This window comes from Thamnophis elegans, chromosome 2 (genome assembly GCF_009769535.1).
Source record: "Thamnophis elegans isolate rThaEle1 chromosome 2, rThaEle1.pri, whole genome shotgun sequence".
Taxonomy (NCBI): Eukaryota; Metazoa; Chordata; class Lepidosauria; order Squamata; family Colubridae; genus Thamnophis; species Thamnophis elegans.
Window position 1 is genome coordinate 80,127,267 of NC_045542.1, and position 13,666 is coordinate 80,140,932.

At 39.5% G+C, this 13,666-nt stretch overlaps 1 protein-coding gene across 1 annotated transcript in view; it reads right to left on the reverse strand.

Moving 5' to 3' along the window:
- Positions 1–12,499, reverse strand: part of TCERG1 (transcription elongation regulator 1) — a 46,052-nt gene extending 33,553 nt beyond the window's left edge. Inside the window, 4 exon segments of the mRNA XM_032209395.1 lie at positions 2,162–2,417; positions 3,157–3,300; positions 8,110–8,335; positions 12,362–12,499. Coding sequence (XP_032065286.1) covers positions 2,162–2,417; positions 3,157–3,300; positions 8,110–8,335; positions 12,362–12,465 — 730 coding nt within the window. The 5' untranslated portion in view covers positions 12,466–12,499.
- Positions 12,500–13,666: the final 1,167 nt, after the last annotated feature.

Here is a 13,666-nt window from a genome sequence, read left to right on the forward strand (position 1 = left end):
TCGTCATAGTAATAGCAAAATATGTTTATAGGTATATTTATGTTGTTTTACTTGACTAAATAGTCATTTAAAAAAGTGGATGTAATAATATAAATATATACCAAGATGATAATTTCCCTGTTGCTTAGACTATTTGAAAATATGAAATACAAATCAAAACATTTCAAACCAAAAGGAAAGCACTACAGATGTATAATGTACAATTTTTCAAGCTTGAATTGAAAGAATACAAGTTTAGAATCCTATAGCACCTCCAGCTGGCACTAAAAGTTAATACTACTTTGGATAGGTTGACATATTTTGATACTGTATTGCATTTAAGAAAATAAAATAGATCATACTGAATGAAATCAAGAAAAGCAGCAACTTGGATTAAATTAAGAGTTATTTACTCAGTACATTCTTATTTTTATATGGATCTAAAAAGAGTAAAGGGGGAAACACACATTTAGTAATTCAGAAGTTCAATGCCTCCTCAAACTGGAAGTGTTTAATTTTTTAGCAGGTCATATGCATTTGTCATTAAAAAAAGTAAATCTACAATTTATAGAAGAGCCTAATAACATTCTCTTTGCTTCCAAAGTCACAAATATAATCAATTATTGCATGAGAATTGCCACTTTTTACAACTTGTCTGAACTACCAAATATTTATACTTTAAAGACAGATGGAAACAAAAGTATACTAAATAAATATATATACAAACTGAACCCTAGTGGTTTTTTCCCTGTCTTCTCCTTGATTTACAGATGGCGAGTAGGAATGAACCCTGGAGAGATGTGTATAAAACTACACTTAACCACTTCACATTAAAACATATACTTAGACATCGTAGAAACTTAATATGTTAAATTTCTTATGAATTACTGCCATATATTCATCATACTACAAGAGCAATCAGGCATTTATGATATAGGATGAATATGGTTAAAATACCACAATATACAGCACTTCTCACAAGTTCAAACAATTCTTCCTTGAATTGCCATGAGTTTGGAATGCTGCAGAGTCATCAAACTCAGGAGAAGGAGAAGAGAGAAAGAAGAAAGAAATACATTTGAAGAGCCATAGGGGCTAAACATATGGAATAATCAAGAATTTTAGCTGTTCTCTATTTTGTAAGCTAAAACAGCGCTTTGGAATAATTAGCTGTGGTTATTTTGGAATAATTATTTAAGTGTTCTTATTGATCTTACACTTTCCAACTGGACATGTATACATACATACAATTTAACAGATTAGAACTATCACCAGCTGATCCCTTAATAACAAAGGCCAACAGAAGTCAAATATCTGTTTGTGAAATATGAAGATCTTTGAAGCAAGTAAGCATGCAGGTTTTTTCCTCTCTTGAGCAAAAGTGTACGTTCCATTAGCAATTCAGTTAAGGAATTGAAAGGGACAGTATTTTGAAATGTGCTTCAGAGCAAACAGAAGTACAAATATAGTAGTTTTCAACAACTTAAAGCAATTGTGCTTTTCCTAGGAGCATGCCCAGGTGTTTACAAGGTGTTGCAAATCAGTGCTACATTCACATATTGTAGTGGTTTCTGAAGATCAGATTCAAAGCACAGTGCAAGCCTAGAGATTACTGTCACTCATTTTTTTACTAATGACATTAGCTGTAATAAGCAAACAGGGAAATCTAGAATTCTACTTTGAAGTAGAATTTCAATCAATTACATGGTTAAGCCAGCAAGGCATGTGAAGATTGTATTACTTATATTACCTCAAATTTAGTATCTGTATCAAAAAAGTAAACAAAGTTGAAAAAAACTTTTGAAAATTTACATTTCCTTTTTTAAAGAGGGTTTTTTCCTGTTAAAAGAATAAGATTATTTTAAATGTGATACAAATGACCATAGAAACTGTGGAGGTGCAACAATATGCACATAGGACAGGTGTACAACTTAAATAACCTAACTCATTTACAAAGGTACCCCTCAAAAAAGCTAGATTGCTTATATCCACATGCAGATATATTAAACAATGATCCACTTAACTGATTTACGACATAAATGATACTCCTATGTGTACCAAAGGCATATACATGAAGACCTACAAAATTATATTGATAAAATAAATTACATAATAAATTATTTCCCATGTTTATAAGCTTCCCCAGTTCTCTATTTTGTTTCATTTTGCAAATTTTACTCACTGGAAACTGTTTGTGAAACCGAAGTTGCTGTTGTAGTGGTAGATGTAGTCGAAGACAAGCTACTCGATGATGTAGATGTAGATATTGCTGATGCAGGACTACTAGTAGTTGGTGTTGAGGCACCTACAGCCTGTGCCTGTGCTTGTGCCTGAGCTTGAGCAGCTAAAATTGGGGTTAATTCAGACTGTTGAATAACTTTCACTCCATCAGGTTTAGTCCACGCTGACTCACGTGTCCGTGCATTATAATAATAAACCTAGCAGAAAATTACATCTTTGTTATTCCACATAATTTTCCATTCAATCTATACTATCTAGCCATTATAACTTTTAATTTAGCTTCAAGCTAAAATTATGGTGGTTTGTATAGGTAGCACATAACACCCTACCCCACCCCCCACTCACCCCCAGGATGAGGTCTATTCTATACCCTTCTGTCTTTCTGTAATTCTGAAAATGTGGCTCTGCTTATTGGGGATCCAATGGGGGAATACCATTGGTTATTAATAGCAGACCGGTCTTACCCTCTTGTGCATTCTGCTCCCTACTTGTTCATCTTTTAAATCATATTACTGTATTTTCATATTTAAAAAATTGTTTGTTATATTTACATTACACACACACACACACACAATGTTCTACTGTTGTAAACATCCAAAGTAAGCCAATAGTTAAGATGGATAACAAATAAATTTAATAATAAAAATAAAATAAATCTGTTCTTAACTTCTCTTTCCATAGTTTATGAGAATTTAAAATGTGATTTAATATAATTAAATGTGCCAATTGTCCAATTTTAATAAAATTGATTAACCATGCCAATCAACATCTTTGAGCAACAAAGGGTGGTTTTCAGTTATGACTGTTCTCAAACATTTAGAATATAAAACAGAATTCACTGATTGGAATTGTTTAGGCTATGCAAAAAAAATATTTTCCATTTCATTTGCTGACATAACAATTACTGTTCTAATTATTAATAGACATAACTCTGACCTTTCCATCTGGAGTTTTATTTTCTACCCATATCTCTTCATTAGGTGGCATAGTTGGTGTTCCAGGAGCAGACACAGGTGGCATCCCTGGAGGAAACATCATACCAGGAGGGGGTGGCATAGGAGGAGGCATAAAAGGTGGTCTCTATAAATAGAAATAATAGTAATACATCAAACACTCTTAATCCAGAAATGTTATTTCCTACAGAAATGTTAAATATGCTTGTTCATGTAAAAGAAGCAAGGTTATCATGTAAAAAGGAAAGCACAGAACAGAAAAATGCATTTCATATTACAGGAAAGCAGAACTTGCCCAGTATAGCTCCAAATAGCAATAGCAATAGCAGTAGACTTATATACCGCTTCATAGGGCTTTCAGCCCCCTCTAAGCGGTTTATAGAGAGTCAGCATATTGCCCCCAACAATCCGGGTCCTCATTTTACCCACCTCGGAAGGATGGAAGGCTGAGTCAACCCTGAGCCGGTGAGATTTGAACCGCTGAATTGCTGATCTAGCAGTAGCCTGCAGTGCTGCATTTAACCACTGCGCCACCTCGGCACAACTGTTATTTAACTATTAACAACTATGTTATAGTTATATTCACACTAAACACAAAACATAGCAATTCAATGTGTGAAATTTGTTCAATTTCAGTAGGAATGAACTCTGGGGAGGTATGCATATGTATATATACACATGTACAAAAACACAAAACTCCGAGTCACTTGGGATCTTCCCAGTAAGAGTCTAACGCTGAACAACTGGTCAGATAACATGAATGTTACTCACTGTGCCCCTATGGATATTCCTAGGACCTATAGCTTCCCAGGAGGCAATAGATTATCCTAACCAGGACTGCAAGGTGGTTACTGCCAGATGCAAAAAAAAAGGTGAAAAAATAACAGCATTTTCCAGCCCTTATCATCATAAAATACTATAAGCCAAAATGTGGGCTGTTATCTGCCTTCAGACAGATTCATTGTTTGTCTTCTGCAACAGTGATCTAATCATTCCTTCTGATGCTTCATTTCCGAGAACCCCAGAAAACCAAGATGCACCTCTGGATCTGCACAGAAAGAAGCCTCACTGGAGCAATCCAGGCTATAGTCTCATCACCTACCTCAGCACCCACCCAGTCATCAGCTGCCTACCAGATTCTCAGAGGAAATGCTGTCAATCAGAGTGTGATCTGATCATAGCAACAGACTGATGGCAATACTCTCCAAAAGTAGACCATGTTACAAAACCAAAACTAGCATGCAACCACATCCCCCATGCATTAGGGCCTCATTTACTTGGTGCAAGCCCATAACTGACAGAGGCCATGAACTCCTGAACCATCTTGACTTAAAATCCCCAGGAGACAGGTTTAGTCCAAAAAATAAGTATTTTAAAATGTAATTTTACTTTATTCACATTTGAATATATTTGTAAACTACTTAAGAGACTGTCAAGATTGAGGTGGTAGATAAATTGCACAAAATGAATAAAATTAGAAGAGCATTAACCTCAAGAAAAAAACTTAATTGTACCAATTCAAACTTCTGCTAAGACATAGAACTAAAAAGTCTGGGAAATGTGTAAGACCTTCATTACATCAAACCAATGTGGATGTCTGGCAAGTCTCTCCATGAAAAAAAAATCCATAGTTGTGCAAGATCTGGATATAAACTTTAAACTTTTTTAGAAAATAAATTATTTTCAAATAATCCAGTTACTCGTGCACCGTTCCCTCTAAGGTGCGCGCCTGCGCGGCCGCGCACATGCAAAGAAATCCCCGCGTAGCAGTTTCTAACTGCCGCGCAGATTTCTACCAAAGCAAACGTGGGGAAGTCCTTTGCAGGCGGCTAGAACTGGCCGCCCGCAAAGGACCTCCCCAGACTTGTTTTGATGAGCCGCCAGTCCTCTTGCTTCTTCTCCTTCACCAGCAAAGCTCCCGCTGGCTTCCCCGCCTATGGCAGTGGCAGTGGCGCCTCTCCCTCCACGTGGAGCACCTGAGCTGGCTCCCGCGTTATCCCTCCCCCTTCCTCATCTGCCATGCTTTTGAGGCCGCTTTCCTACTAGCTCCCGCGGCCTCAAAAGCACGGCAGAGGAGGAAGGGGGAGGGATAACGCGGGAGCCAGCTCAGGTGCTCCGCGTGGAGGGAGAGGCACCACTGCCACTGCCATAGGCGGGGAAGCCAGCGGGAGCTTTGCCGGTGAAGGAGAAGAAGCAAGAGGACTGGCGGCTTTGAAATGCAACCCCCTGGTCCCGCCGGCCGCGGATTTGATTCGGCGTAAGTGGGGGCCGAACACATGCTGAGCCGACTTTGCGCAGTGAGGCGGAGTAATTCAACCCCCCCCAAAGAACGTGTGTGTGTGTGTGTGTGTGTGTGTGTGTGTGTGTGAGAGAGAGAGAGAGAGAGAGAGAGAGAGAGAGAGAATTGGATCAAAATTGGTGGCCAAAGGAGTGGAGGGAGGGAGGGAAGGGAGGGAGGGAAGGAGGAAGCCCTACCCCCTGTGAAAAAAACTGAAGATGGAGCAGTGAATGAATAAACCATAAAAGCAACAAACAGTTAATGCGTCAGTAAGCTGAGGAGCAAGTTCTCAACTAAGGAAGAAATAAAAGAAATATAAAAAGCTCAATATGCCAAAACACTTATTTTAGTCTTCATTTAATTACTTGTATTGTAGTCTGATGTAACATCTTTTTAAAGTTAACGTTAGTTAGAAAAGATAGGGTACAAAACTTAAATAATAAAAAAATTGTACATTCATTTTGAAAAATAAATGCAATACTTGATTAATTTCATATCTTTATTTAAAATAGTTTTGGCATGGCATATGATTTTATTGACTCAGTTGGAAATGATGTGGATGTTGTATCTGATTCTGAGGTATATATATTCTTAAGTAACATAACTTATAGCATATTGTCCAAACTTGCTAAGACTATTTAATTGATCTTACTACTTTAAAGGGGGAGAGTTTCATGATAAATTATTTTATTACATTTATGTTGCATTTATATATTATATTTATTACATTTATATTCCACATTATATATTTGTATTGTTATTTTAGTGTATATTGTCAATTTCGATAGATATTATATTGATATATCAATACTGATTTTAATCATACTAAATAACAATTACTGCTATTATTTATCAGCATTACATATTTACAGTTTTTAATATTGAGTTAGTCATATTTTAGAATAATAGCGTTATCTTTTAATAGGATAATTGGCAAAATCTAATTCACATGTGATGGGTTGCATTCCAAAGGAATGTGAGAGGACAGGTTGCCTGCAAAATGCCAGGACCCAGGACCCTGTTGGTGCCATGTCTCTCTCTAGCCAGTCTAACAATCTAAAAGCTGAGCAGAGAGCCTTTTTTTTTTCAGGGTGAGCGGAAAAGTATAGTGTTTGAGTGGCACTTTTCATGTCTGGCATTCATCGGGCTGAAACCTCGCTCGCAATTGGCGCTTGACGCTTGGAAGATTGCGCAAATGTCCAGCAGACGCGACAGCAGTTCAAACTGTGGCTCTCTTAGGTGCTCAGGCATGAAACTGTGCAGCTCACACACTATACTTTTCCGCTCACACTGAAAAAAAATTAGAGGGAACATTGCCGTGCACATGTTATTTACCCCAAAATTATATTGTAAGTTCTCTGGCACTGACTAAGCTTACTGATATCATACAATAATAAACACTTTAAAAGTTCAGGGAACAATTAAGCAATTGTGAGGGACCAGTCTGCCTGGAAAATGGGCCTCCTATACCTCTAGCAGATATGGAAAAGAACATTTCATTAAAACCAGTTGATAAGCCAAGAATGAATCAAAAATTGAAGCACGGTTCAGGTGACAAGCCTTAAAAGCACACTCCTGAATGAAGAAGACCTAGTTGGTACAGATAGTCCTTGACTTATGACTAGTTGCTTAACCACCAGTTGACATAATGACGGACCCCCTCAAAAGTTACTTATGAGCTAGTGCTGAAGTTATGATCACCATAGCACCCATGGTCATTTAACCTTAGGACCGACTAGAGGGATGCCACAACACACACACCCTCCTACTTAACTGCTCCATCAGGTCCCAGAGGCTTTTAGTCCTTCTTTCCATTCACACTTCTTTCCAGGTCTATCTCCTCCACACTTATCTTTTAAAGATCTACAAAGCTTGGGTTAGAGAAGCATAGCAAGCTGCTTGATTCCTGGGTCATGTGATGCAAACCTGAAAGCAGCTGCATGGAAGTATCTTTGCTCATTAAATGGCTGCCACTCCTGGGGTTGTCCCCGTATGGCCCAGCAACAAAGCGATGCTTTCTGGGTCCTTAATGTGGTCTGTGCAGCACTGTGAAAAGCTCCACAGGACTGTTTCATTGCTGGCTGTGCAACTGCATCCTGGAAGCATCTGCAATTTCATCATTGCCACAAGGAATTGTGGCCATATTGAAATGAGACCGCTTACAGCATATGGACAGACAACCCAGGGATGATGAGAGATGAAGTGGCCAGCCCTCCTTCCCTAATATGACCTACAGGCCTCTAGAAATCTTCAAAAGATAGGTGTGTGATGGGTCATGGGAAGTCTGAACCTTGCAGGGACCCAGTGTAGCGGCAAGAGCAGTAGGGACCCAGTGTTGAGAGGATTCCAAGGGGCAGGAATCAGAGCACAGGGTATCTTGGGTGATGCGGGAAGCCTTTGGAAGATAAAAGACTATCACTGCCATGTTAATTTTCTTTGTCAGGTAGCAAGCTGAAATAAAAACAAGGTGGGGACAGCCAATATCTTGTTTCCTGTTTCAACAGTAACCAACTTGAAATCTTGCAACATATCCAAATAGAAGGACAAAAATTGGAACTCAGTAAGAACAAAGTCTGCAGTTCAAAACATATTACAATGATTTTTCAGCAGACAGAATAATTACAAAGAATTGAGCAATAAAACCCATAAACCTTTTACCTGTAAATGTGGAGGTCCCATAGGAGGAGGAATTCCTCCAGGTGGTGGCATCGGAGGCATATTTGGATCAAATGGAGGACGTCCAAAAGGAGGTCGAGGTGGTGGAGGTGGGCCTCTCATCATACCAAAAGGTGGTGGAGGACGCATAAGAGGAGGTGGGCCTCTCATAACAGTGTTTGGGGGAGGAGCCGGACCACGAAATCTCAGTGCTTGTTGTTGAGCCATTCTGTCAGCAAAACCAAAAGAACAATTTATTTATCATCAAAAGCATTGCTGTTATGCATGTAATAAAATAAACTCACAGAAATTCTCACCAGTAATACTATTACTAAGACTCCAAACTGTTTTCACCTTTTCAATTACTATGAACCAGTAGCTAGGCAGGAATTACTTAGAATGAAAAGACACTATGCAACTTTCCCTCCTAACGCCAAAGTATCTCAGACATGAGATAACAATCACACACCCTTCCTACAGATATATATGATTTCAAAATCAATTATCATAATACGAAGACAGCCAATAATATCATAACATGAATGGGTATGAAAACATGGCTGCATGAGAATATCTACATTATTTTCACTTGTTAGTAGAGCAAAATTTGAGTACAGTATACTAAACCCACTATGCAACCTAGCCTTCTATAAAAATACTTTAGTAAATGTGTCAATGTGTGTTCAATTTTTTCAAAATTGAAAACTAAGGTTATAAGGTAGTAAACAACAGACACATATTTAATGCCTTCTCATTTCAAATTTGTCCAAATTCATATTCTTAAGAATGTAAATGTCAATAGTAAATTCATAATTTGACATGCAAGATGAATATGTAAACATTTTATTATGCTTTTAACATTGAGCCCAGGTGGCACAGTGGTTAAATGCATCACTGCAGGCTATTTCAGCTGACTGCAGTTCTGCAGTTCGGCTGTTCAAATCTCACCGGCTCAGAGTTGACTCATCCTTCCGAAGTGGGTAAAATGAGGACCCGGATTGTTGTTGGGGGCAATATGCTGACTCTGTAAACTGCTTAGAGAGAGCTGAAAGCCCTATGAAGCGGTATATAAGTCTAACTGCTATTGCTATTGGTGAAGCCAATGTGATTCCCTCTACCCATTTAAACTTCAAGCCCATAAATTATAGCTAGAAATAGAAAATAAAAATGGGAAACAGCACAGCATCTGGTTTGTGGCATTTTTAAAATATCAGCAATGCTGACCTAACCCTTCCATCTGTTATCCACGTGTCTCATTAGATCTCCTTATGAAGTTTAATTATTTGCTTATAGATAAGTACAATTTGCTTACAGTAAATATAATCCCTCTGAAATCTGATTGGGTTAGCTCTTCCAAAGAGTAAATGCATTTACAATCATAAAAGATAAACATTAAATGACATGAACTCTTTGAAAAGGCAAGTTTAACTCCTGAACCAAAATTTGTATAAAAAATAAGATTTTTCCTGTTTGTCATTCAGATACAGAACAGAAAAGTAAATTCTCTCATGACTACCATTTTTATACAAACTGGAGATGACCAGTGAAGCAAGTGTGTTCTGCAGCTTCCTCTAAATCGATCATTGGGGGAGGGAACAGCGAGCCAAACGACATGACATGACAAATTCAACGGAACATGTGGCTTATTCTTTTCTATGTTTACACATATTTTCAGTTTAGTTCATAGTAGGCATTTAGAAAAACATCTTCAGGCTCAGAAGGGACAATGTAATCTCAACGAATACAGTGCTTTCAGAAAATAAAATCCTCCATTACCTTTCTTCACCAAAATCTCCACTGTTCATTGGACATAACCACTGCTCACATTCTGTCATTAAGGCAAATAGTGTAAGCTACTGTATCTTATATTGAAGGTTTTTAATTATTGGATACAATATTGCATGCATGGTGCAATAGCCATTGTAATAAGGAACAAGATTTGGGCCAAGTCTATCATAGCTGGCTTGCCTGCATAGTCTAGGTTTTTCCCCCTAATTTGTGATATTTAATACAGGTAGCCCTTGTCTTACTACATTCATTTAACAACAGTTCTAAGTTATGATATCCTTGGAAAAGTGACTTACTCGCTTTTATGACCTGCATGTATGACTGTCTGTGCACATGGTCATCTGATCATGATCCAGGCATGAGGCAATCAGCTTGCATTTACAACTGGATGCAGTGTCTTGCAGCCACGCAGTTGCAATTTGTACGTTTTTTTGCCAAATTTCAAGGGAGGGGGACCCCAACCATTGGGAAAACCTGGATTTGTTTAACGACCCTGTAAAAATTGTCATAAAATTGGATCCAACTTGATTCACAACTTCCACAAAATGGAAATTCTGCTCTAAATAATAAGCTGAGAATTACCTGTAATAACACTATTGTTTACTAATCTCAAATACTATATGTAAACCTGAGTAATTGTAATCTGCTACCATAAAACCTAAAGCTGCATTCATGTAAGACTTTATACCAAGTTATTTTGAGAATACATTTTTAAACTAAAGGCTTGGGCAAACTTTTACTTAAGATTTGCTGTTGGGTAACATATCTTAACCACAGTTATCTTGTCATCCAGCTTCAAAACATTGGGTTATTTTGATATAAACTGATTTCTAGCCACCAGACATAGACTGATAAGGCTATAGTAATCATAAAAGAGACAACTCCAGTTATATTTGCTTTCACTCTTTTTCATTTTTCCACCATGATGCACTGTTTTCAGTGCTCTCCATGGACACTATTTAAAATGATAACTGTTCACTTGTCACTCACAAAGATTTTTGGAATAGTGGCCAAAATGGCTGTTATAAGTCACCTGATTTGTTGAAGTGTATAATGCTACACTCACTAGGAAAAAAAAACCAGAATCACCTGCATTATAGGAAAGACATCCTAGGAGTTAAGATTTAATTATAATTTTAATAAAATTATGTGTGATTTTTTTTTGGAAGGACAGTTCTCCTATCATAAAAGTAAACCCTGGATAGCCTTTTTTGCCGCGTACACAAATCATAACCTTACGATTATAGACCTACATGTTGAGCAACTCAACTGCATCTTAAATATGCAAAGGGATTTATTACAATCCAACAATAACTGCACTCAAAACATCTTCATGGTTAGTTTCATAATATACTGTACTCTTTTTGGAAGAATATTTACTATATGGATGATTAAATATTTTCCAACGGAAACAATATTCATTCTAATAAAGGGAGGTTTAGTAATATTTTCTAATGGAAATCCCGGTGTGTACCTTATCAGACTACCCAATAGTTGGATAACACCATTTTGTGTTATGTGGAGAAGCTGCAGCTTTTCCCCACCACGAGATCGCACATCCACACACATCGTACCTAAGATCGCATTTACAAATGGGGAAAACGTGCTTGAGCTACTTGACGGGTTGGAGGAAGAATCCTTGCGGGAGGATTTGTCTGGGAAAGATCCTCAGACGGAGGTGGGATATATACCTACTACCGTTCGACACAGACGACCCCTGACCATCTACAATCGCCATCTGTGCAACCTTCCTGTATCCATACCAACGTCTCGCTCTGTGTCCCTGCTGAATGACCCCGGATCCAGTCAGTCTGCGGCTCCAAAAGACTTCGGGAAAGTTTTTGCGTCCGGCACTCCCTCAGACATCTGGGCTGAGCCCACCGCCACCTAAGTGCCCAATGCGGAGCCACGTGCCAGGGCTTCGAGATTCAACCATGGAGGGCGAGATCTCTCTTCCACCCCCTGGTTCCGCTTGCTTGACGAGGTCCTCGAGCCCAGAAGCAACACCCCCCTCCCCCACGGGAATCCGGCCCTGAGGAGAGCAAACGCTCCGTCCGTCCCCGAAGCCTTTTCCTCGAAGACACCGGAATAGCCGTTAGAAACAAACAAAAAAAAGCCCACACCTAAACGACATAGTTTCGGCAGCGACGGGAAAAGAACTAGCGTAACTAAGGTACGGGAGGGCAAACAGAGGAAATCCTCTCACCGGAGCTGAAGCGAAGACTGAAGAGGGGCGGGCGGGGGCAGCTGAACGGCCGCTTCCGCCTCGCGCCGAAAAAAAAAAAGTGGGGGGGGGAGGCGAATGAACCACTGAGGAAACAGGGAAGCCGAAGAACGCTCGGTTTCGGCGCGTCGTGTGCGCATGCGCATGCTCGTAAAGGCCTCGTGCTGCCGGGCGACCGCTTGTTGTCCCCACCTTCCCGCAGTGTTCTGAGCGACGTGATTCAAGCGGGAGATGTCCCCTTACCTGATTTCATTGTTGTACCGTTCCGCTGCACCAGCATCTCCTTCGCCGCCGCCGCCAGGACCGAGGCCGCCGCTACCACCTCCTCCTCCTCCTCGTTCCGCCATCACTAGCCGACTCTGGTTTTGTTCACGCCCACGGCCGCCAGGCCCATCTGTTCGCTACTGGCTGCTAGGAACATCGATCGTAGGACGAAAGGGCTCAGCTTTTCTCTGATTGGCCGTGGTCGCCGCCGATTTTGAATGAGGCGGAAAGCGCGCGATGACTGGCCATTTTTGTTCCTAGACCGTCAGGAAGCGCCCGTTGTGTGCGCCCTCTTGTGGACCGGTCAAGGTGGCGTCACGTGACCTGTAACCCGGAACAGGCCTTTTGAAAGAAAATATAGTGCTATACCAAAATCTCAGAGATAGAAAATAAAGAAATGCATTGTAATCTCGTACGCGTATGTCCGAGATTACATTGTAGCCCAATTTAATACCTTTTGAGGTCTTGATGTGAATCAATTATGGTTTATTTTTAAACGTGCCACCGTATTGCTAATTCCAATTTCAATACAGCCAGTCAGATTAACCCTACCAATTCTAAGTGACGGCATGCCAATTTGCCGCGTTTTAAAAGAAAATTCGGGGGAGTTTAGATTTTTTTATAAAAATCTAAAGAAGGCATCCGTTTTTGTCACCGTCTTCGAATTAACGTTTAGGTTTTTTTTAAATGGTCTTTAGATTTCTATACGCCTTAAGTTATTTAAACTGCAATTTCAGCTGTTTCTGATGAACTTTTATTGGCGGACCATTAATACCATACATTACGCGTTTCAATTAATTAAAACTATATTAATGAGCTCGTTTAGAGATATGAAGGGCCTTTCTTTCTAGCTACCTTGACTAACCCAGCTACTTAATAACTGGATAACCTTGGATTTTGCACTGGGTTTCCGTTATAAAGAAAGGGGACAAAAGCGATTTAAGTACAAATCTTATGCTTCTGATAAAGAGGCGAGTTTTGCACCCATTTAAAGGGCATCTGCTGTAGCAGCACATAATACCAAATCACATACCAATTTAATGGGCACGAGGGAAGAGACGTTTGAGCTGAGAGATACAATCCGCAATAGCGCAGTCACTTTTGGAGAAGATGCGGTGGTGGAGTTGAGAGGGAAATTTTAATTTCAGCGAGTGTTTTGAGTATTCAAGCCCCTGCTCTTTACAATGTATACAATAGAGCCTTTGGGGAGGTATTCAGCAATAGCAGGAATCACTTTTTCTGCAGCTTTGTTGAAGTTAAATATAGTGCGGGTCATTTAACTTT